Source organism: Pocillopora verrucosa, chromosome 3, assembly GCF_036669915.1.
Source record: "Pocillopora verrucosa isolate sample1 chromosome 3, ASM3666991v2, whole genome shotgun sequence".
Lineage (NCBI taxonomy): Eukaryota > Metazoa > Cnidaria > Anthozoa > Scleractinia > Pocilloporidae > Pocillopora > Pocillopora verrucosa.
Window position 1 is genome coordinate 6,445,009 of NC_089314.1, and position 21,428 is coordinate 6,466,436.

Genomic DNA, 21,428 nt, shown 5'->3' on the forward strand with positions numbered 1-21,428 from the left:
TTCTAATTCATAAATGAAGTATTGCCCTTTTGCAAATTACCGATTTGAGTTAATGTCACAAATAAAATTCTGTCAATCTGTTTTGTATCGCAAATTACAGAAAGCCCTCTTAGAGACAATGAAAAAACGACCTCGATGTTTTCCAATGACTCGAGAGGGAACGAAATCTCTTTCCAATTTCTGCAAACAGTCAGAGTGATAAGTATCTGCTAAATGCAGGCCAAATCAAGACATTGTGCAAAAATTAGAAAAAAACCGAATTGCACAAATAAAGTTTAAGTGTGTGGGCTGTGAGGAAATTGGCAACGATAACTTTTCCGTCTGCACCTTGTATATATTATAAAAACAAAACGTGAGAATTAATCTCTTCCTACAATTTGGATTATTTAAGCCGCTAATTAATGCATACTAATGAACGCTCGTTTAAGCGAAAAAAAAGATAAAAAACGGAAGAATGGGCGTGCTCCACAAACCTTTCCCTTATACGACTTGTCAAATGAGGGGTCATGTTAACCATGAGATAACCCTGATTTGCGAAACGAAGCAAAATGAAAAAGTTTTATTTGTGAGATTAAATCAAATCGGTAATTTGCGAAAGGGAAATACTTCATTTGTGAATTAGAAATCTGTAATATTCGAAAAAGGTAATTATTTAATTTGCACTTGTGTGGATTTAATGAAAAATGCAGTGGCTATGTGAAAAAAATTGTGCCCTTAAGCCATAAAAGGCAAACTTGTTATTTGAAAAATCATCTAGCGCTGAAGCTGGGCTGTTTTAATCATCAATGTGCGAAATGCAATGCGTTACATGACACTCAAGCGTGGGTTTATTGTATCAAAAAGGGGAAAACTGTGTAACTGAGAAGAGAGAAGATTGCTTTGTACGATTGTACCAACAATGATAATATATATATGATAATGATATACAATATTAAATGTATAAAGATTAAAATTGCGATAGCGCATATGAAAACTTAAAGGCTAAGGACCGGAAATTCCGTGATCTTGTCTGATAGGGTCAATGACAAAAGGAAGATAGAGAAATTTAGTAATCATATACTGTATACACAAAGGGAAACGTGAAGCAACTGATGGTGCACAACTCTATTCAGTTAAAAGCCACACGCATAACTCAACAGTGGAGGATCGTAGACGCGATATTTTCAATGAGGATGAAAGTCCAGTGTTTAGGTGGCAGTTTTGCATTCGCATGACAAAATAAAAAAAAAAAAAAAAAAAAAGGTCAGTCGAAAAACCGATTAAAACAATTTGTATGATTGATTAAAAGCTCCATTCACCAACAGCGTTTACTATTACAACCACCTCCCACCCTTCGCTGCGTAGTAATAGTCCGTCTCTCACCCCTCCCTAAGTAATAACACTGTGCCTCCCACCCCTCCCTCAGTGCTGATAGTGTTTAGGTGGCAGTTTTGCATTCGCATGACAAAATAAAAAAAAAAAAAAAAAAAAAAGGTCAGTCGAAAAACCGATTGAAACAATTTGTATGATTGATTAAAAGCTCCATTCACCAGCAGCGTTTACTATTACAACCACCTCCCACCCTTCGCTGCGTAGTAATAGTCCGTCTCTCACCCCTCCCTAAGTAATAACAATGTGCCCCCCCCCTCCCGATAAAATTATTCAAAATCCCATGCCTGAAGTAGCAGTGATTTAGCGTTTCAGATGAATTTGATAACAACTGGCTGTCATCAACAACCAATTGTCGTAATCCTTTGTCTACTGAAACTTGAACCAACCGGCTTTCTTACCTGTGTACGTGAGGTCAGATTAACCGTCAAACAAATTAATTTTGTGGAAGCAATCCGAACTGCAATGTATCACGATCGCAACATGCAGAGAACTTTTCATGCTATACTTTTACTCGCAATTTTAAATCGAGGTAGGTGATCTTTACGTATATTTGGCTAACCTAAGAATTCTTTACCTTTTGGCAGTGGTCAGACATGAGATAAATGAAATGCTTGTATGAACGACTTCCGCATTCGACAGAGAACGTAGCTGGCTCAAAGCGACTTCTACTCTTGCTCACCTAGCTGATACAAGCACACATTTTTATTGACGGGTCGCGGTAAATATTTTGCCCAATGTTTTAAAAACCAGTTGCTTTGGAACGGAATTGAAAACACATGTACTGCAAATACTCAAGACACGCTCATTGTCGGTTTTTTCTTCTGTTACCGGCCTTGGAGTTTTGTTATTCTATTTGTGTATCTGACCTTTCTCACGGACTCGGAGACGAATTTGAACGAAACTATCGATCGTCTGATCCGAAGTATCGGGCCAGTAAAATTAATCGAATAGGCGGACTCATCCCAACCCACCCCTCTCGTCAAAAGAACGGAATCCAGCGAGGACCTTTCCGGAAAACCCATCTTCAGTTCCGAAATACCTCGAAGACAAAGAAATACGCGTGACATAAATATTACGCGCCATAAATATTGTACAGGGTACAGAGTACAGATGTAATCTTATATCGAGTTTAGGTAGCCGGTGATAAAACGGAGGAAGCTGTGACTATCATACGACATACATCCTGCTGAGATCTTTCGCAAACGCCAAAACACGTCAAACCTACCGTTCTTAGCCATAAGTGACAGAAAACAGGGTGCGTCGGTTTCTCAGAAAAGACGGAAGTATTCATAAACAGACGCTCATTCACAAACATTGTGTTGTCACCAAGGTATACAAGTCTCGTAACTTTACTGCTTTCTATTGAATAAATCAGACAACTGCTTGTATTTTTTGTTTTCACGCATTTTCAACTGAAAACGGCGGCTGAAAAATTGTTTTCAAATACAGTTTTTTTGACATATTGTCAAGAAACCTTCAAAGTTGCCTAGTAACCTGGGCCCAGTTGTTCAAAGGCTAATTAGCAGTAACCCAGGGTTAAATCTTAATCCAGGTTTCTATATTTCTCTGTTCAAAAGCCATTTTGGAATAATTTTACCCAATATTTTTATAGCATTCAATTATCAAATTGTAGTCAAAAAGAAGTAAACTGAATTTTCTCTTCAAGCTTTCAGATCTGAAATAAAATTTCACTTTAACCCCAGGTTATCTTAACCCAGCTTTGAACAACTCGGCCCTGGTTTGTAGTTCGCGTGGTCATGCAAATTTATAGTGAGGAAATGTCAAGACCCTTCATTTGACAGGAAAAATAAATCATTTTCAAAGCGGTGTGTCCTAACGAGAATATGAGGCAAAGCCCAAGTTGTGTTTTGATTCTTTTCATTATTTTCCATAAAGGTAAGTCAACCTTCTCGCCAAACTAAATTCTAGGTCTACGTGTGTTAAATTCGTTGAAAAACGTCTTGGTTTAAGGTTGCTAGACAGGCTTGCAACATGTCAATCAAAGATGGCGTCAAGAAACGCTTCTGTAATCGAGTTATAGAGGTGTCAACTTCTTGTACTGTGAGAATAGCGTTTGAAGACATAAGATTGTTCAAAACAGCCGAGTTTTAGGAGCCGTTAAAACGAAGAAACAGACAACGGTTCGTATAAAAAGGAGAGAACACATTTTAAAGTTGGTTTTTTTCAGAAGCTGCGGCGTTTGCTATTTGGTCGATCGACGAACTAAATTACGCAAAAGTGTGTTACTGGAGTGTGCATAGCAAATTGTGATAAGTTCTTTTGCGATACGTAATCTTTTATGTCGCGAAAAAAAAAGATGTATATATCACCAGGGGATTTCATCAAAGATAAATAAAATCCCCTGATGAGCGAGTAATCACGAAACAGGCTTTTAGGGATGAAAGAAAAGTCTCTTTTTTTCCCCCTATCTCAATATATATCGCGCTCCACTTCTACGTATCGAACACTGTGCTACGGAAAAATCGAAACACAGACTTCCTATATATCTATATATATGTATATGTATTTCTCATTTCATATAATACTATGGGATTTTGCAAGAACAACAAGCATGGATCGATTCCATTTTAGAGATGTTACATTGATTAGATAAACGCAAGTTATAACTGTAAAGTGATTCTGCTGGGCAGAACATAAGCAAAGAAAAAAAATCGACCAGTCGACAGTCAAAACACTATTTTTTGACGTTTTTGACATAAAATTTCTCTAGTAGAACCGGTTTCGTTAGATCATGACCGTAAAGAGTCAACTGTTAGTATTGCGGTGTTTTTTATGCCAGAAAATTAAAATACTTGAGGTTTACTTTGTTTGTCTTCGATTCATGAACTAATTGGAGGCCTTGAGAAATGACGTAAGACAGGGCGGATAAAATATATCTGTAAGACGAAGAAGAGGCAAATGATGTCTTATACAAATTAAAATTTAAGTTCAAAACTCGGACTATGCTAATAAACTTTTATCAGACTATCATTAACAGCGTCTCCGATCGAATTACTGACAGGAACCTCTCAAGGCTGTCAGAAAATGTTGCGTGTCATAAAGGTCATGTTTCATATGAAAATAAATTTTGAATTCATGGGTAAAATTACGGAATTTCATCCAAAGCTTTCTATCTTTTTCCAATTGGCTGGCCAAAGGAGCTTAACCAAAATCTTAAGAGCTATTTTTTAACAACAAGAAAATTGGGTATGATCAACTGGGTTGATAATGTAAATTGGCCACCGTTCAGGGTTTCTTAAACAGTGAAATTTCGAGCGTTAGCCCTTCCCTTTCTTAGCCTTTCGCTCGAAACCTCTCAGCCGACGCAGCAGCACATGCAGTTTCTTTAGAAACTAACCCCTTTATTGCATAATTATCCGATCTCGGATAGGCAAGTTGTCTTACTCAACTCAGTTGATAACCCACTTTAGTTGATAATTGTTAATTAACTGGAATTTCGAAAAGCTGAAGTTTCGAGCGTAAACCTGAGTCACTGCATATTTACCTGCCAACGCAATACAGCAGTTTCTTTAGAGTTCAGATGTAAGTCCATAAAAAAAGCGGAGTTTAATTTTAAGATTGCCTTGTTTTCGGTTTGTAAGTGAGATCGAAGAAGGTGTTCTTTTGGCTATTCATGTAAAGTCATGTCAATTTGGCTCGAAACGTTCGAAATCGAGCTGATCAGCGGTGAAACTTTCATTTCGAATGTGCAGCAGTTTAAGTCAAAATTAGTTAAAATGAACTGCTCCATACATTTTACATGCTTGATTTTTTACTAACCAAACCCACTCAAGTCATCGGTTTTGATTTTCCCTTCAACTTTGTGTTTTTTTAGTTGCTGGATGGAATTCGTCTTACCAGTTGGTGACTTCTTCTATGACCCTTACCAATAAGACACTTGTAAAATTGCAAACTACTCAACACGTTTTTACTTCTTCTGTGGTTGTGGAAGGTTCTTCAACTTCTTCGATGACTTCTGATATTACATTATCACTTGTACGATGGCAAACTCCTCAACAGGTTATGACTGCTTCCGTGGTTATGAAAGCCTCTGCAAAATTACCAACCAGTCCTCGACACAGCAGTGAGTCACCTTTACCAACGTTTATGATTCCTGCACAGTCATCGGCGGCGCCAGAGGGTTAGTATCAAATTTCTTTAAGCCGTCATGTTTACATTTCTGTCTTTTCAAAGCCTGCAGTCATTGCAGCGTGAAGGAGGGGAGGGAGGGGGGAGGGGTGGATTACCCCACCATCTCAGAGAATATAAAACAGCCGGTTGAGGTAACTTGTTAGACTGTGGGTTTTGGGTTACAAACTTTCGGCAGCCTGTTCTTGTTTTACAATAAAAGTCATATTTCTACACCAAGACTGCGTGCAGGGAGTTGCATAAAATATATTTGGACAGTTTTTTCTCAGCACTTTAACCCGAAGCTTATGAGCTACAATTTGAAAAATTGCCGCACCGTTCCCGCGATTATGATGCATTCAACTAGTAAGTTATGGCGTCTACGCGATGTAAAATTTTTAGATTTTTCAACTTAACAATTTTTTCCCTTGTATTTTAGCAACACAAAGTCCGACAAGAACAACTCCGAGGCGTAAGTACTGACATCAAAACCAGAAAAAATAAATCAAAAGACAATCTTAGAAATGAAAAAAAACAAAAAACAAAACAAAACAAAAAGCCAGGAATTTAACACATAAAGTCTTTTTGCGCGAGAAATGGATTTAGAAAAAAAGTTCGAATATACTATGGTTCTATTTAAAAATGTATTGAAGCCCTATGATAGTTATATTGCCATGTAATTGCATATTTTTCCATTTCTCCCTAATTTTTTAGCGCGCACGACAAAGCCGCCGGCTACAAGTAAGTGCCGTCATTAGTAATATAAAAACAAAAAAAATCACGTTAGTGGTAATTTTTGAGGTAACACGAAAAAAAACTGATCTATATACAAAAACAGATAACAACCATTTAGAATAACATCTTGCCTCAAGCTATTTACAAAATATCAAAATCCACAGGTATACAATTTTTAAATCTAGTTTTTATCCTCTCTAAATCTTCTCTTCGCGTGCTATATAACTCAATAATACTGAAATTATGCACGATGTAACGTGAAGTGCTGCAGAAATTCTGCACGGTGTAACTTAATTTGCTTTGACTTCTGTTTATTTATGGACATTTGCTCTTAGATATTATGTTGTGCTTTATTTTTCAACAGCTGTTAAACCGACTGCCCCTCCTATTGATAGTAAGCAGTTATAGTTTCTTCTATAATTAGTTTTTGTTTTTACTATATTCTCCCTTGTATTTGTTGCGCCTCCTTAATTTAATGGTTTGCAACGGTAACTAAACTGTGTATAAATGCAAATGAATTTCATGTCTAGAAAGAATTAGCTAATTGCACTTTTTCAGAAAATTTAATTGAATCACCACTTTCTCTCTTAAATAAAACCAGTTTGTCATTTAGAATAATCTCTTGTTTGATAACTATCCTGAATACAATTCTCCCAGTCCCTATTGAGTTGAAATGAACCTGCGTATACACGGTAAACCTCCCTAATGCTCTATTATTTGAAGTTCACTCTTTCGTTTACTTTTTCAATTCAAAGCGAGCAACATGTATCCGTTTGGCCCTCAGCAGAATGACAGCGAGTTTCGTCTCGATTCACGGTATTATTTCTCCCGGCGGTGCTTACGAATAAATACAGACTGGAAGGGATTCCCCTTCTTCTCGGGGAGACATTATAAACTGCATGTAAGTTCTTGTCGATGATCTTCATATGTGTTACGTTATCGTCGTACTCGTTGTATTTTCTTAGTACCACAAGCATCATATACTCCATGCAAAATGTTATATTTTTCTTTGCTGCTTTATTTTCCAGCCATAAAACCTATAAAAAAATTCAATTTCTTCAACTAAGTTTAGTAAACGTCAATTTTACTTAACTTTTCACTGATTGGTCCAGAAAACTCGCGCTATCCTCTCAACCAATCAGATGCAAAACTAACTAACAATCGTGACTTGGTCATCTGCGTTTTCCCGCACGCCAAGCAGTCTCCTTGCTTTCACTCTGAGTTCTCATTGGCCAATAATGATGTAACCCTTTGTTCTGCTTAGTCGCTGGGAAAAATTTGGTTTTGGGGTTTCAACACTCAATTGAAAACTTGCTTTAACTTGTTAGCAATGTAATGTTATCTCAAGGCTGTACTTTAAGAATTAGATTTGCCATTCGTGTGTAATGCTAGAGAACACTCTAGGGTTTGCATACATCTGTAAATAATCATAACGTACAAATGTATAAAATCAACCTGCAAAAATATGATTATCCGCTTTCTGATCGAGCTGCCTGATTGTGTTCCGTCATTCTTTGTCTTGTAGATATGCCGCGACGGTAAAATCCAACTGAACTATGAGTGGAGCTGGTGGTGGCCGCAGAAGTTTGGTATCTACCGATGGTTCAGAAATATGGCTGTTATTGCACCTTTCTGGGCGACGACTGATACTTACTTTGCCTTCAAAAAAAAACATTCCAGGGTGTATTATCAAATATACGAAGAAAATAAGGAAAGTTCCAAAGATACTCTTGCTATGGCTACAAAAAACGTAACGCAGTACATTGAAGGATTTTCCAACTTTCAGGCCTCCTGGGTCCTTGTAGTGACTTGGGAGAATCTCTGTCCGTACGTCTATTATCCATACTACTATTACTATTATGGAGACCAGGAAATTGAGTTAAACTGTCACTGGGTAAGTAAATATGTGTGGTTGATCAAACTAGTCCATACTCATTCTTATTACATACTAAAACAGTGGATAGCTTCGAAGGCGCGCTATGATTGTCTACTCAAAATTCAATTTGAAATATTGTTTGCTATTCACCTCCGGACATTCACGCGCGGGGTTTACGCCCTTAAATATTGCAATCGTTGCGGGAATAAATGAGTTGAAATCACATTTGTGTGCTATTTTACTCCACCGCTTTGCAGGGCGGTAAATGTCACAACTAGTCAGCTCCACTTCGGTGAATAGTTGTTTATTATTCTAGCTGCTGTTCACTTGAAGTCTTAATTACGATTACAATGCAGTTCACACTAGTGTCCAGGCTTAGAGAGACCAGCCATTTTTCACTCTTTATAGTTCACGCGCTTCGAATAAATATTCATGAAAAATTGAAAAAACAAATAGATTGATAAAACTAGCAAATATAAACCACAAAGAAACCAACAGCAACAAAGAAATAGGAGAAATATTTCTCTCCTGTAGATTTCAATATCTTTTTTTGTAATACATATTGCATTATTTTCATATCTCTCCCCTTCCTAAAAATCTCTTTGTTATTTAGTGTAAGTAGGTCAGTTGATGTAAGTTTCAATTTTTTTTTTCAGAGCAACACATTTCAAGCAGTTATAATAACAAATGGATTTAATACGTTCTTGATGTACAATTACCCTTATAATGGTATTCAGTGGGTGGTTCCTGCAGATCAGTAAGTTTCTTTTTTTAGCCATTTTGAAATATATAATTCCAGTGTATTGTAATGACTTACAATTTCCATGATAAACCTTTCTTAAACTTAACGAGGCAATGTTAGCTTCTGAAATCTTGCAATCCAAGACTTGCATAGAAACTTTCGCTTCGCAAGGGCTAACATGTTCGAAAAACGGCTAAGCCGGCGGTTCTGTGAGCTGTTTGAATCGTCGAGCCGAGGAGCCACAAGAGGTCTGGAAAAGAAAATTGAGAGAGTTCCACTACTCGTTTTCGAGGCAACTGGGCCTTTATTTTCACCACGTACCCACGACACCGTCTGATACGAAGGCTGAGATTGGCTTCAATTACAAAATAGCCTTATTAAATATAATCATCACCATCACTACCACCTTTTTTCCTCACAGTTCTGATTACCGTTACTGGACTGGCTACTATGGTCTACCTGTTGCTGGGTGGAACGCAGGGAATGATGGTCAGGATTACTTGAACATTGAAGGGTGAGGAAATTGCATCAGGAGGTCTATGACGATCTTTAATCATTTTCCTTGAAATACGAACTTTCTAATACATCTTTTTTTTAAATTGATTTACACTTTTTGGTTTTTTTAGATCCGGAACTTTGTTTGGAATGTATAATCTCGATAAACAAAAAGGAAATACGGGATCACCTGGAAAATATTTCTGGAGGATCGAGAACAGCATGGAAAAAGACTCACTAGACAAGTGCATGGCTTGGAGTATGCGCCAAAGAGAATTAAACATGCGTGATAGGTACGATGAACTGATACGCTCAGACTGGCGGATGGCCTGTCCTTGTACGGAATGGCAAGCCTGGTTAGATTGGGGAAGATTCTCTTGGGATTGGTGGTCCTCTTGGCCTGATTGGTGTTACGAGTCCAGGCGTGTCAAATTCATTCCCTTTCCAATGAATAGTAATATCAGGGGTTTTACTGTGAGACAGCAGTGTTGTTACTCAACTACCTGGGAGGACTGGGGCTCTCTCAAAGTTGGTCCTCCTGATGGCGGACACGTTAAAGTGACAGCAGTTGATGACTGGTTTAATCAGGTTGAAGAGATGGAGGAAATGTACACAGACCGGCAGGCTTATCAGTTTTGCTGTGTTGATACACATATGTGTGAGCATTTCTATTTCTACCGTCCGTCTGATCACTGCTCCTTGTATAGGCCGCCACCAAGACGTAAGTTTATAAATTAGCAATGACAATGGATATTCCACCATGGGTTCTTCTTGTCCACTGTTTCTAGGTCAAATTGGAATTGGAATGTTTTTGGAGGGAGGAATTGGAATGTTTTTTGGAGGGAGGAAAACCGGAGGAACTGGAGAAAAACCCTTGGGGCATGGATGATAGTCAACAACAAACTCAACCGATATGTGATACCAGATCACACGTGACATCAGGTCCGGGAATCGAACCCCGGCCACAGTGGTGGGAGGCGAGCGCTCTCACCACTGCGCCAGCCCTGCTCCCCTGTCGAGTCTCATCGTTTGTTTGTTCTAGCTGCTTCTAATATATCCAGACCGCCGGTCCGTTATGTGATCTCACACGTTGGTTGTTGAAAGATTGTTAACAAGAAGGGCGTCGACTATTTCCTGAGTTCATACTTTGTCACGACAGTCGGTATAACAATCGACTTTGGCACAGTTGCAGAAAAACTGCGTTCCATCTCTAGCATTCAACGGAACCTTGAAAAAGATTATATCAGGGCCCGAAACTTACAAAGCAAAAAGTAACTGACTTTTTCTCCCTTCCAGCAACAGCTCGTTAATTCGAAATATTTTAATACGTGGAATAAAACATCATCGCTATTTGCTTTCGGTATGTTTTTGAGAATTTTTTGTTACATTTTTAGGTTGGTTCTGGGGTGATCCTCACATTAAAACATTGGATGATAGAAACTATACTTTCAATGGTCTCGGTGAGTTCGTCATGGTGGACGCAAAAGAGGGGCAATTCCAACTTCAGGCCAGAACAAAACTTGCTCAAGGGAATACCACGAAAGCAACTATTTTCTCAGCCGGCGCAGCTAAAGAAGAAAATACCAGCACAATCGAAATACGGGTAAAGCCTAAAGGTAAGGATACTGTTATGCATTTTACATAACTTACAAGAAAAGAATGTCTCGTTTAATTGGTAAATAAATTGTTCACTGCAGGGTTAAAATCTGCCTTGAGAGAGTTTGGATGGTTTTTTGATGCATTACTCACTGACTCAGAATTTTACATGTTATTAAACAATTTGAAAATTACCAGTTAATAACATAAAAAAAAATAATAAATACAATAAGGAGGAGGATTAGCAGGTTATGATCTCACACGTGGTGTTAGATAAAAATTAACGCCAACATCCGTAGAAAGCAGTTCTAGGACTTGTGAAGGCGCAGCTTGACTTTCATATTCTTCACTTTTAGGAGGACTGGACATTTTGTTAGACAGGCAACTCTACCACGGCTACAACAACCTAACAAACAAAAGTATAGCAATCGGTGGAAATCTCTTTGCTTCAATACCAGAGAAAAACTGTTTACAGGTTTCCTTTCCCTCAACAACATCCGTCAACTTCTGTGTGAAGAAAGAAATGTTGTCGTTTGTTGTGAGTCTCGGTGAGGATTTCAAAAACACCACCAAAGGACTGTTGGGAACGTGGAACGATAACCCGGATGATGACTTCACAAGTCCTGATGGGACTGTTTTGGAGTCATTTTCATTAAGGGAAATTCATTTCTCGTTCGGTGTTAAGTGTAAGTATCCCCATACAGGCTTTCTTGCTTTTCCTTGTAAGTGGGAAGCCCTTAAATTCAAAAGTTTGTTTGAATTGAAATCTTTCACCTCTATTTGAACCTAGAGATATACTAAATATCTTACTAACCTCGTACTGCAACTTATGGAAACCCGTTTTGTCCGCTCGGATATATTTAAGCGTAACTTACAGAACGGACCTCGAACTCAGTTATAATACAAGGCATTTAAACTCAGACATTTCTAAGACGCAAAAGTTGAGAGATCTTTCCTCAAGAAATTTTTTTCATTTTATGTCATTTGTCTGTAGCCATAAGATGTGGCAGTTGATCGGTTGATCCTAATGCGTACCGGAAGTAGTCGGATAAATTATTTTACTATCTCCATCCGCTTATCAAAAACGTATGTGCCTTAGTTGCATTACAAAGTCATTACAACCTTACAAGTTCATTACAAGTCTTCTACGCTATTCTTTTCAGGGCAAATTAACCAGTCCCAATCTTTATTTACATATGGTGACAATGAAAGCGTGGCTAGTTTTTCGAAACCTGATTTTGAGCCTATGTTTGCTGATAACATCACGTGGCATAATGACAGTTTAAGACAGAAAGCTGAAGCTCAATGTGGAAACGATCACGAATGTCTGTTTGACGTGGCTTCCACCAACGACTTGTCTGTTGGCTTGGTAACCAAAGATATCAGCATTCAGCTGGTGAATGAGACAAACAAACTTGGTAAGTATTTGAATTTGTCATATATCTCCTGCTTGCAACATAAATTCGATCAGAAAAAAAACTCGGTCGTAACTTACAGTACAGACCTCAACTCGGTTAGTAAGAGGTGTGTATTGAGAAGCACAGATTTTTATCTTGAAAACAAAAACTGATTTCAAGATCATGTTTGACATATATTTGAATTTTGCGTAATATTCCCTTTTGCGTGTAAAGCGCATAGATGAAAAGCATCGACTTTAGGCTGCTTTTTTTCGCCTATTTACACAATTTAAAAGCTGTCTATTAGACTTCAACCTGATACTTCTTTTTGGAGACAACCGTGTTCCAAATGTAGTTTTTTTATATCGAAACATTTTTAATGAGCTAAAATTGATAAAATGTTTGAATGTTGACAATATTGCATAAAGATGTTGTAATCATTATGGATTCTCGACACTGCGGAACAGTATCAGAATCCATCAGAATTTGTTTCTGTTTTCAGCCTCTTGAATTAACTTCTAATAGATTTTTATGCGGATCCAATTTATCTGTAGCATTTATTTAACGATTACATTCAGTTGTTAGGCGTTCACTTTTCTTTTTCACAGACAACTTCCCGCCCAAAATAGAGACTGCTTCGAACGCGATAAATGCGACCCTTGGTGATACAGTTCACTTGAGCATCAGGGCTGTCGATAATGACACGATTACGTTTCGCGTGATTAACAATCCTGAAGGGGCCACTTGGAACCAGACTGGTAACTTGTTATATTTCACTTGGCGTGTTACAACATCAAGAAAGGTATGCTTGCAAACATTTTTTCTCTTTTAAATAGAAAATATTTATCATCTCATCAAAGTATCTGATACAGTCCGTAAAGTTTTACCTTTCGCTTCGAGAAAATCCGTCATTCTTCATTTTGCAGCGTAACGTATAGGTTACTTGGTCAGATAGATCTAATCATGCCAATTTGGTGTAACAATAGTTTCTTTACACTTTAACTTAACACTATGCTCTTGTACCGTTCTGAGGAAAGTCGTCTGTGAGGGAATTCAAGAATTTTATCGCGCTTTAAAATGCAAACATCACAGAAGGTGCGAGAAATTAGTTGAATTTACTTCTCTTATTAAAGCCTTGGCATTTGAAACGCGAAATAGGGTGCATTCCTTGTTTCAATCTCCTCAAAATTTGGAACTAACTTTTCCATGCGATCGCGGGTTATCTGAGTCTCTGCCACGTTATTTTTCTAATAGGAGCTTACTCGTTTGAATAAGAGCTTAATACCGTCTGAAATCTCCCTTTGCAGTTCAACCTTACTTTCGTTGCTTTTGACGACAAAGGCGCAAGTGCCAGTTGGAGTCCAATTATTAACATGTGCGCCTGTAAACATGATGGTCAGTGCGTAAAGCCAGAAGAGGGTGACTCAGCCAACTCTGACAGCAAGTTTGTATACAAGGGTTGTGCATGTCAGGGAGGATACACAGGAAGGTTCTGCGAGAGCGACATTGACGCCTGCGAAATGAATGGTCAGCCGTGTTACGCGGGAGTTAGGTGCATTGATCTTCCTGCACCAGCCAATTCCAGTGGATATAAATGTGGACCCTGTCCATCAGGATACACTGGAAATGGAGCTCAATGTGCTGGTGGGTTCTTTCACCTTTTCCAGGGATGAAGTTGAATTCTGGACAAAGATAAATTCAGTGACTTGCTCGCGCTAGCACACGTGAAAACATCTCGCAACCTCCGGAGGCAAAGTTGAATCATATGCGATTAGCGAAAGAAAGACGTTGTGCATTTTAAGCCTTCTGCTTTCGAATAACCTCACTACTATAGCTATCGTTGTGTGGAATTTCAAATAGGGACTCTGATTGGTCAAGAAGCTATCGTACTCAGAATGTTGACAGAATACCCTAACCGTATAAAGGAATGGTCTTCGGCTCATTAGTTATAGGCTTCTCTTCTGTTCCCTCGAGATCTTGACTTAGTTCTTTCACTTCGGAAGATTCTGGTCAGCCCATAGAAAGTGTAACCTACTGCTTTAATAATCACTAGTTTAAATTACTTACTTCAGGGGATACAACACCCTGCAGATAACCAAGTCGAGAATTCCTTATGATCCGTTATCTTACACACAAAGACTCCAAAAGAACGATTAACCTCTATGAGTGACTAACATCTAATTTCTCCTGATAATATCATCTTTGAATCATGCAGTGAGGTCATGAGAATTAAGAAAATTATCAGCAGGTAAAGAAGTTGTTGATTGTTATACAAATTCTCCTTGTCAGCACCTTAGTGAATGTACGGAGATCAGTATGGAGAATACCTTTACTGATTTTAGGGTGTAAAGGGTTAATGATAACTTGAACGTTCAGACAATTTTTACCCAGTGGTGTACATTACTGATTAACTGACGCTAAGCACTATTTTTCAGACATCGACGAATGCCAAAATAAGTCGAGGATTGACTGTGATCAGCTCTGTGTCAATCTGCCAGGTTCCTACTTCTGTGATTGTTACAGCGGATACAAACTGAATGCTGATGGCGGCACGTGTGACGGTAAGCCATCTAATTGCTTTAATTCCCGTCCAATTACTTCAAGTCCTGTTCAATTACTTTAAGTCCTGTGCTGCTTTATCTTGGGTATACGCATGACCCAGAGATGGAATTGAATTTTGTGGAGTAATTTTCTCCCGATTCCGATTGATTTTTTATGAAAGAGGAGTCAGGAACTGGCTTACAATTAACCCTGATGAACTTCTTACGCATTATACGTTACCATGAGTTCCTCTAAGTGTGTGAACGGTTTTCACCTTATTCAAACTTTTACGCGTTTACTGTTTGTGTGTTCTCTAGTCCATTATTCAAAAAGACCGTAATGTTAGGTACAGCTGTGGTCAACGTGAAAGATATTCTTTCATTTGCTTATAGATGTTGACGAATGCCTGCCAACAAACGATTGTATGCAGAAGTGTAACAACACACGAGGAAGTTACAACTGTTCATGCGACGATTATTTTCAAGTTGATCCCAGTGATCCAAAGAAGTGTGTAGGTGAGAAATAAAGTGTTTGTGAAAACATTACTGGCTTCATCCTTGGGAAACGTAGCCACCCGATGGAACGCGCACTGGGTCTCTGATCCAAGGGTCTAAGTTCGAAACCTAATCAAGTCAACTTGTTGTGTTCTTGAGTAGTGATTCCACTCTCAAAAGTGCCTCTCTCCACCCAGGAGTAAAAATGGTTGGCAGCGAACCGCTAAGAAGATTTGGGAATAATATCACGGGTTGGCCTGCTATACTCGTAATGAGTTGCAGCTGGATGAGTAATTGGGTCGTAGGCCAACTTCCTTTCTTTTTAGCGGGTCTCAAAGGGGTAATATAAGCCTTTAGCAGTAAAACGGCGTAGAGACTTAACTGCTAGCAAGAAAATGTAAACTGTTTTAAAATGGGGAAAAGGGACTTCTAATTAATTTGTTCATTTCATCAATGAAAACGACACGTTATCAAGTTCTTATCATATTTACAAATAATTCCATCTAATGTCAATGTGACTTATTTTTTTATGCAGCCAAAAACCCTTGTTCTGCTGACAATGGCTGTCAACATGTTTGCTTCAAAGGGGACAATGATGAACTTAAATGCGCGTGCTATGCTAATTATGAGCTGGAGAGTGATGGCAAAAGTTGTAGAGGTATTAAGAAATGTTGAGTTTACAGCGAAACATATGCGGTAAAGTTGACTCCTCGTAATGTTCAAGCAAGAGAGGTTAAAAATATAAGATTTCCTTCGCTTTTCAACTGAGCGTTGTTAAAGAAAAATCACAGTAATCCCAAAGGTCAGTCAGAAGAAAGGAAAATAATGTTGCAAACGGTACTTCTCATTTCACACCGGTTATTCTACCTCGCACCTTGCGTTTCACACTTCGCATAACACACCTTATACTTCACATTCACACCTCCGACGTTACTTACTTCGAGTTAGTTTTGTTCTTGTCATCCTCACCCGACCTGTATATCTGAGTTCTGCTATCATCTCATCAACCAGAAGGCCATCTTTTAATGTCTTTGCTACTCACTTCAATTTTCAGATATCAATGAATGCGACCCTTCGAATCCCCGTCATCGCTGCAGTCAGATCTGTAAAAATACACCAGGGAGTTATAATTGCTCTTGTGAAAAAGGATTTGAAATAGCCAAGGATGGTTACGATTGTGAAGGTTGATAACAAAACTTGTGCTTAAATTAAACAGCTGTTTAATTGGAGCAGTTTATGATTTACTTTTTTATGTTTCTTTTGATTTCTAATTGCTATTTGTACTTTTTTAATCAGATATTAACGAGTGCCTTGACGTGAGCTTGTTCAACTGCACGGATGAGTTTCACAAATGCATAAACACTCGTGGCTCTTACAAGTGTGAATGTGATCAAGACTTGTACTTTATCAACGGAAAATGCAGAGGTAAAGTCTGCAAAAAATGCGTCTTTCTGTAACTTGATTCAGGATCAGGATTAGGATTCGAACTTGAACAGAGAACTGAATGAAATTGTAATAATGAGGATGAAATTTCATTCCAGTCCTCGACAATTTTTATGTAAGATGGCCTTGAATAGTGTGCTAATGAATATGATTTTATGAAACCATGAAACCGCATGATATGCTGGGGCGTAGGCAAACGTAGATGAAATGGTTATGTACCAACTTTGAGCTATTTGACATACGTTATATTCACTCTATGATCTCTGGAATTTAAGCTAAAAGGAGAGTCACCTATTGGAAGGAGAGCGTTTAATCGAAGGGGGCACTTATTATTCTACTTAACTAATTGCGATGTAGTTGAAGCTTAAAATGTAATAAATAAATTGGCGGTGGAAACGGCTTTTTTCGTATCCCTTCTATTCGAGAAATGAAGGGAAGAGGGAGGGGGAAGTGGGGGGAGGGCGCTTGTTCGGATAACGCTTATAAGAGTGTGAACAGTTATTTTAGGAAATACAGTATTTGTAATCGGATGTTGTCCATTATTTTCTTTCTAGGTCTAGAGAAGAATGAGACAGCTCCAAAGCCAGCGTTACAAAAACCACGCAGACCTTCAAACAAAGAAAAAGAGGAAGCCGTCCAGTTCTCAATTGAACGTAAAAATGGGGTGAGTACAATCATATTACCAATGGACTTTTTGAGAATTTCATGCAATCGAAGATGATGAAGCTGAAGAAATCGCCAACATGCAGGCAACTTGACATCCCTAGGGACCAATTATTTTTTATTGCCTGGGGAGGAAGTCACAATTAAGTAATCTGATCCCCTCCTTAGGTTACACTTTATTGTAATGACCTTCTCCCCCTCCCCCCCATACTGGCGGTCAATTTCTTATAGTCCCCCCTTTATACTCTTGAGCGACTGACTGGCTCCCTCTGTCCCCCCCTAAAAACCATGTGATCCCCCCTAATTTCAACCCCCTCCCCTCCCTGACGATAAATAATAACTAAGCCCCAAAGTGATACGTTTTCGTGGTCTGTTTGTAGTTTAAATGGGATTTCAAGACAGACATGGATTTCAAGGAAAAGATGGCTTCTGTCACCACCATATACTGTCGTGACAACAGGACAAGATGTGCTCTAAAAGAAACAACAAGAAACAGGTGATCATTTTAAAAGAAATTAATCTGTACAAATGAAGGTTAATCGCTAAGTCTCCACGCCATACATGTACATGACACGTATTACAATAGATTGAGTCTGGTGTTTCTCCTTGTTCTAACTTAACTGAAGGGGGTCACGGAGTTTATCCAGATTCTCCGGTCTTCCCCTTCCCCCACCCCCCAATGAAAACCAAAAGGCCCAATCTCAACGCTGCTTTTCAGAATGAATCTTAATACATGTGAAAGTACTGCGTTTTTGTTTGTTTAGCGTTGTAGAGTATTCATAAGTTACTTCGCACCTTGTTATAATTCAACCGTCCTTGAATGTAACAAAAAAAAAATAGATATTTACACTTTGTTTATTATTTTTTGTCCTTCTTTGCCAGACGGTCGCTCCTTTTTGATCTCTACACTACAGATCAAATCCATCGTTTGCCTGATTACCCCAAAAACTCATCCGGGCTCCTTTACATAGCGTTCTATGTTCAGCAACCTGTTGGCCAATATGTCAGCAACGCGTCAGCACTACCACGTAGAATACTGGCTCAAATTATGGTCATTCACAAGAGTGAGATTGAAGCAGCTATTGGTGCAAATATATCTGGTATAGAAGCGTGGTTTAAACCTGGCGAACCAACCTTTTCGCCAACTTTAGGAACAGCAGAACCGGCTGCAAAAGAATGGAAGTGGATTATAATTGGTGTTATTGTGGGAGGAGTGTTTCTCGTCATCGTTGTCATTATCGTTTGGAGATGGTAAGTCAAAATAACACTTTTTGGCGTCAAAACCTGTGGTCAAACCACATCTGTGGCTCAGGTTCGAATCCTAGACCTGGTGTCACATGTGGGTTGAGTTTGTTGTTGGTTCTTGTCCTTGCTCCTGAGGGTTTTTCTTGGAGTTCTTGGGCTTTCCTTCCTTCCCAGAAACCAAACATTCCAAACCGCCTCGTGGGATGTCGATATCATTATTATGATTATGATTATTATTATTGGTGTTATTTTTACCATTATTTATATTATTGTGTATCAGTTCTTCCCCAGATTGGGATGCCAGTCAATCCCCTTGCATTTCTTCAAGCTTTCTAGACAGTTTTCCGGTGCTTTTATATGATAACGATTTTAAAGAGCCTCTTTAAGGCAAAGTACGCTCCCAGAGGCATAACACAATAACCCCTGCTATGTCTTGAGCCTGATCCGTATGATCTTGAGACAAAGGCACCACATTAAAGGGGAACAACTTCCTCCTTTGACTCCTTACCACGTGAATTCAAATGAAAATCAAGAGATTCGAATGATCAATGTGAAGCTATTCTTCAATCTATTTACTTTAGTTTGAAGAGGAAGAGGAAGGACAAAACTGTTGTGATCCCTACTGTTGTTGATGACACACCTGGAGGAAACATCGCCATGAAGAGTTATCATCAGTCTGTAGAGAGCCTGGAACCAGCACCCAGCCAGTGAAACGCTTTTTTCTATCGTAAATGTAGAAAGAAATTACCCTATAGTTGGTCACCGCTCAGCTTTCTTCCGTGCGTGTGCTAGGGAACTTTAGTTTTCACTCGGGAAAAATATTAGTCCTTAGATCAGAGACCACAATTTCAGTCGTATGATGGTAAACGCTTGTCAGAACGTATCTAAAAATAAAATTATTTGACGCGAACCCCGTGAAACTAAAACGATTTTACAAATGTGTTTTACCACGTCTCGTGAAAGAAAGATTGTAAAATATAATTGTGTCATATCACTTAACAACATCTTACTACACCTTGAGCTCTTCATACTACCTTATATCTATCTTATCTTAAAACTGGTTGGAAATCTTTTTTAAAAGTGGTTTAGGTAGAGCCTCGGTTGTTCGAAGGCTGGATAACGCTATCCACTGGATAAATTGCCATGCAGTAGTTAAAATGAAAAGTTTTATTACACTTATCAGCTGGTTAGCGATTTATCCGGCGGTGGAAAGCGCCATCCAGCCTGTGAAAACCCGAGGCCAGAGGTGTAGTTTCTACATATGGAGACCATTTTCATCGCTAGATAATGTGTTCAAAATTTCGGTCGAGTTTTATTCGGTTAAACCGTTTCAACCTCTTCAAAAAACATTTGTAGTATGATTTCAGCTGTTTTCCGGTTCTTAACACACTTATGATTTCTCCTACGTTCCTCATATCTGGGGTTTATGAAGAGCGTAACTCGCCGTTGTCTTCTAGTTTACAGCAAGCGTCAAGTCTGGCAAATAGACTCCACGCTAGATTTTAATGAGCCTGCGAAAACGATAACGATCGCTTACCACGTTTTTTTTCCAACATTTCAATCTGGCTCGATGCCCTTTTGAAGAATTAATATATTTGAGCCAGGAACAACTCAACCAAGCTAGACAACCTGAAGCGGTCGATTCAAATAAAATAGGAGCTTTTTAATGATCGTATTTATCTACCTATCATAGTCTTAAAAGGGTTGGTTTATTTGATTTTTTAATTTAACTCAAGGCAGTACTTGTGTCAAGCCAAGAGATCATGAATTTATAATTTGTTGGTCAAGCTCAGAGGAGCTAAATAGGTTGGGTACATATTTAAAAACTTAACAGGGGTGATCAGAATCAGTGGTGTCAGGATTGTGCTCTTTGATAGATCGATTGACTTGTACTCAGATATTTCAAATAAAAGTCGATTTAGTCAGTATTGATTAAGGGGGGATTTGATTGATATCTTGAATGTTTGAAATTTAGCTCGCTAACATAAGTGCTGAAGCCCGTAGATAGACCTTTGCAGTTTTACTTCTAACTTATGCTAAGCGCCTGCAACTCCTAATCTTTGTTTTTTTTGTAGTTGTTAACTTTGTTGCAATTTTTTTCGATTCTGTTAAGCGGGCTGTAAATGGTTTCTTTACTTTAAAACACCAATCCTCTAATGCATCGTTTCAATCAAACGAGGAACGTTCTTAGATTTTTTAATAAGTTATATCTTATCATTGTGAATTTGACAAATTTAGCTTAAAGTTAATAACTTCATCATTAACGATCCTTAATCATACTTCGTCCCATTTGGTTTTCTTTTTGCTTCACAGGTGTTTGTCTACCCAGGTGAAGAATTTATTATTTCAGGTTTCGTTGGCGATTAATGCAGATTAGTTGATGGCTTGTAGAGGCCTCACTAATACACACCTCAGGGAGTGGGTCCCCTGCTTACAAATATTTCTTTCTATTCGTTTTCTTACATGTAAATTCCGACTCAAATTAGCGCAACAAGGGCTCCTTTGAGATATTATTAGCGTGCATAACAATGAGGTCCCCAATAGGGTTCTTCAATCCCGCGATTCCGACTAAAATTTTCTTTTAATCCCGTAATCCCGACGGTTTATACCAGCCAATCCCGATCCCGATCATACAATTTTGTCTAAGGTCATTTCCTAAACTTAGGAAGACCTTTTTGGTGGGAGATGATTTTCTCAACCAG

The 21,428-nt window shown here is 38.5% G+C and overlaps 1 protein-coding gene across 3 annotated transcripts; it reads left to right on the plus strand.

Moving 5' to 3' along the window:
* Positions 1-1,745: 1,745 nt before the first annotated feature.
* LOC131777317 (mucin-like protein) lies at positions 1,746-20,663 on the plus strand. 3 transcript variants are annotated; one of them, XM_066163422.1, is made up of 24 exons: positions 1,746-1,900; positions 5,207-5,512; positions 5,939-5,971; positions 6,214-6,240; positions 6,599-6,628; positions 6,990-7,135; positions 7,760-8,128; positions 8,767-8,867; positions 9,274-9,366; positions 9,479-10,068; positions 10,742-10,963; positions 11,300-11,629; positions 12,107-12,361; positions 12,949-13,142; positions 13,648-13,984; positions 14,776-14,901; positions 15,274-15,396; positions 15,911-16,033; positions 16,430-16,558; positions 16,672-16,800; positions 17,373-17,482; positions 17,862-17,977; positions 18,364-18,732; positions 19,308-20,663. In XM_066163422.1, the coding sequence occupies exons 1-24, from the start codon at positions 1,834-1,836 to the stop codon at positions 19,435-19,437; spliced, it is 4,455 nt and encodes a 1,484-aa protein (XP_066019519.1). In that variant the 5' UTR covers positions 1,746-1,833; the 3' UTR covers positions 19,438-20,663. The 3 variants fall into 3 exon arrangements, with proteins under 3 accessions (XP_066019519.1, XP_066019520.1, XP_066019521.1); XM_066163424.1 differs by lacking the exon at positions 1,746-1,900 and adding an exon at positions 3,159-3,267; XM_066163423.1 differs by lacking the exon at positions 6,599-6,628.
* The last annotated feature ends 765 nt before the right edge of the window (positions 20,664-21,428 follow it).

What these genes read in the sequence shown, in the direction of transcription:
- LOC131777317 (XM_066163422.1), top strand. Translation starts at nt 1,834, where the DNA reads ATGTATCACGATCGCAACATGCAGAGAACTTTTCATGCTATACTTTTA. An exon ending in AATACGGGTAAAGCCTAAAG is followed by an intron (nt 10,964 to 11,299) that starts GTAAGGATACTG and finishes CTTCACTTTTAG; the next exon opens with GAGGACTGGACATTTTGTTA. An exon ending in AAATGGAGCTCAATGTGCTG is followed by an intron (nt 13,985 to 14,775) that starts GTGGGTTCTTTC and finishes ACTATTTTTCAG; the next exon opens with ACATCGACGAATGCCAAAAT.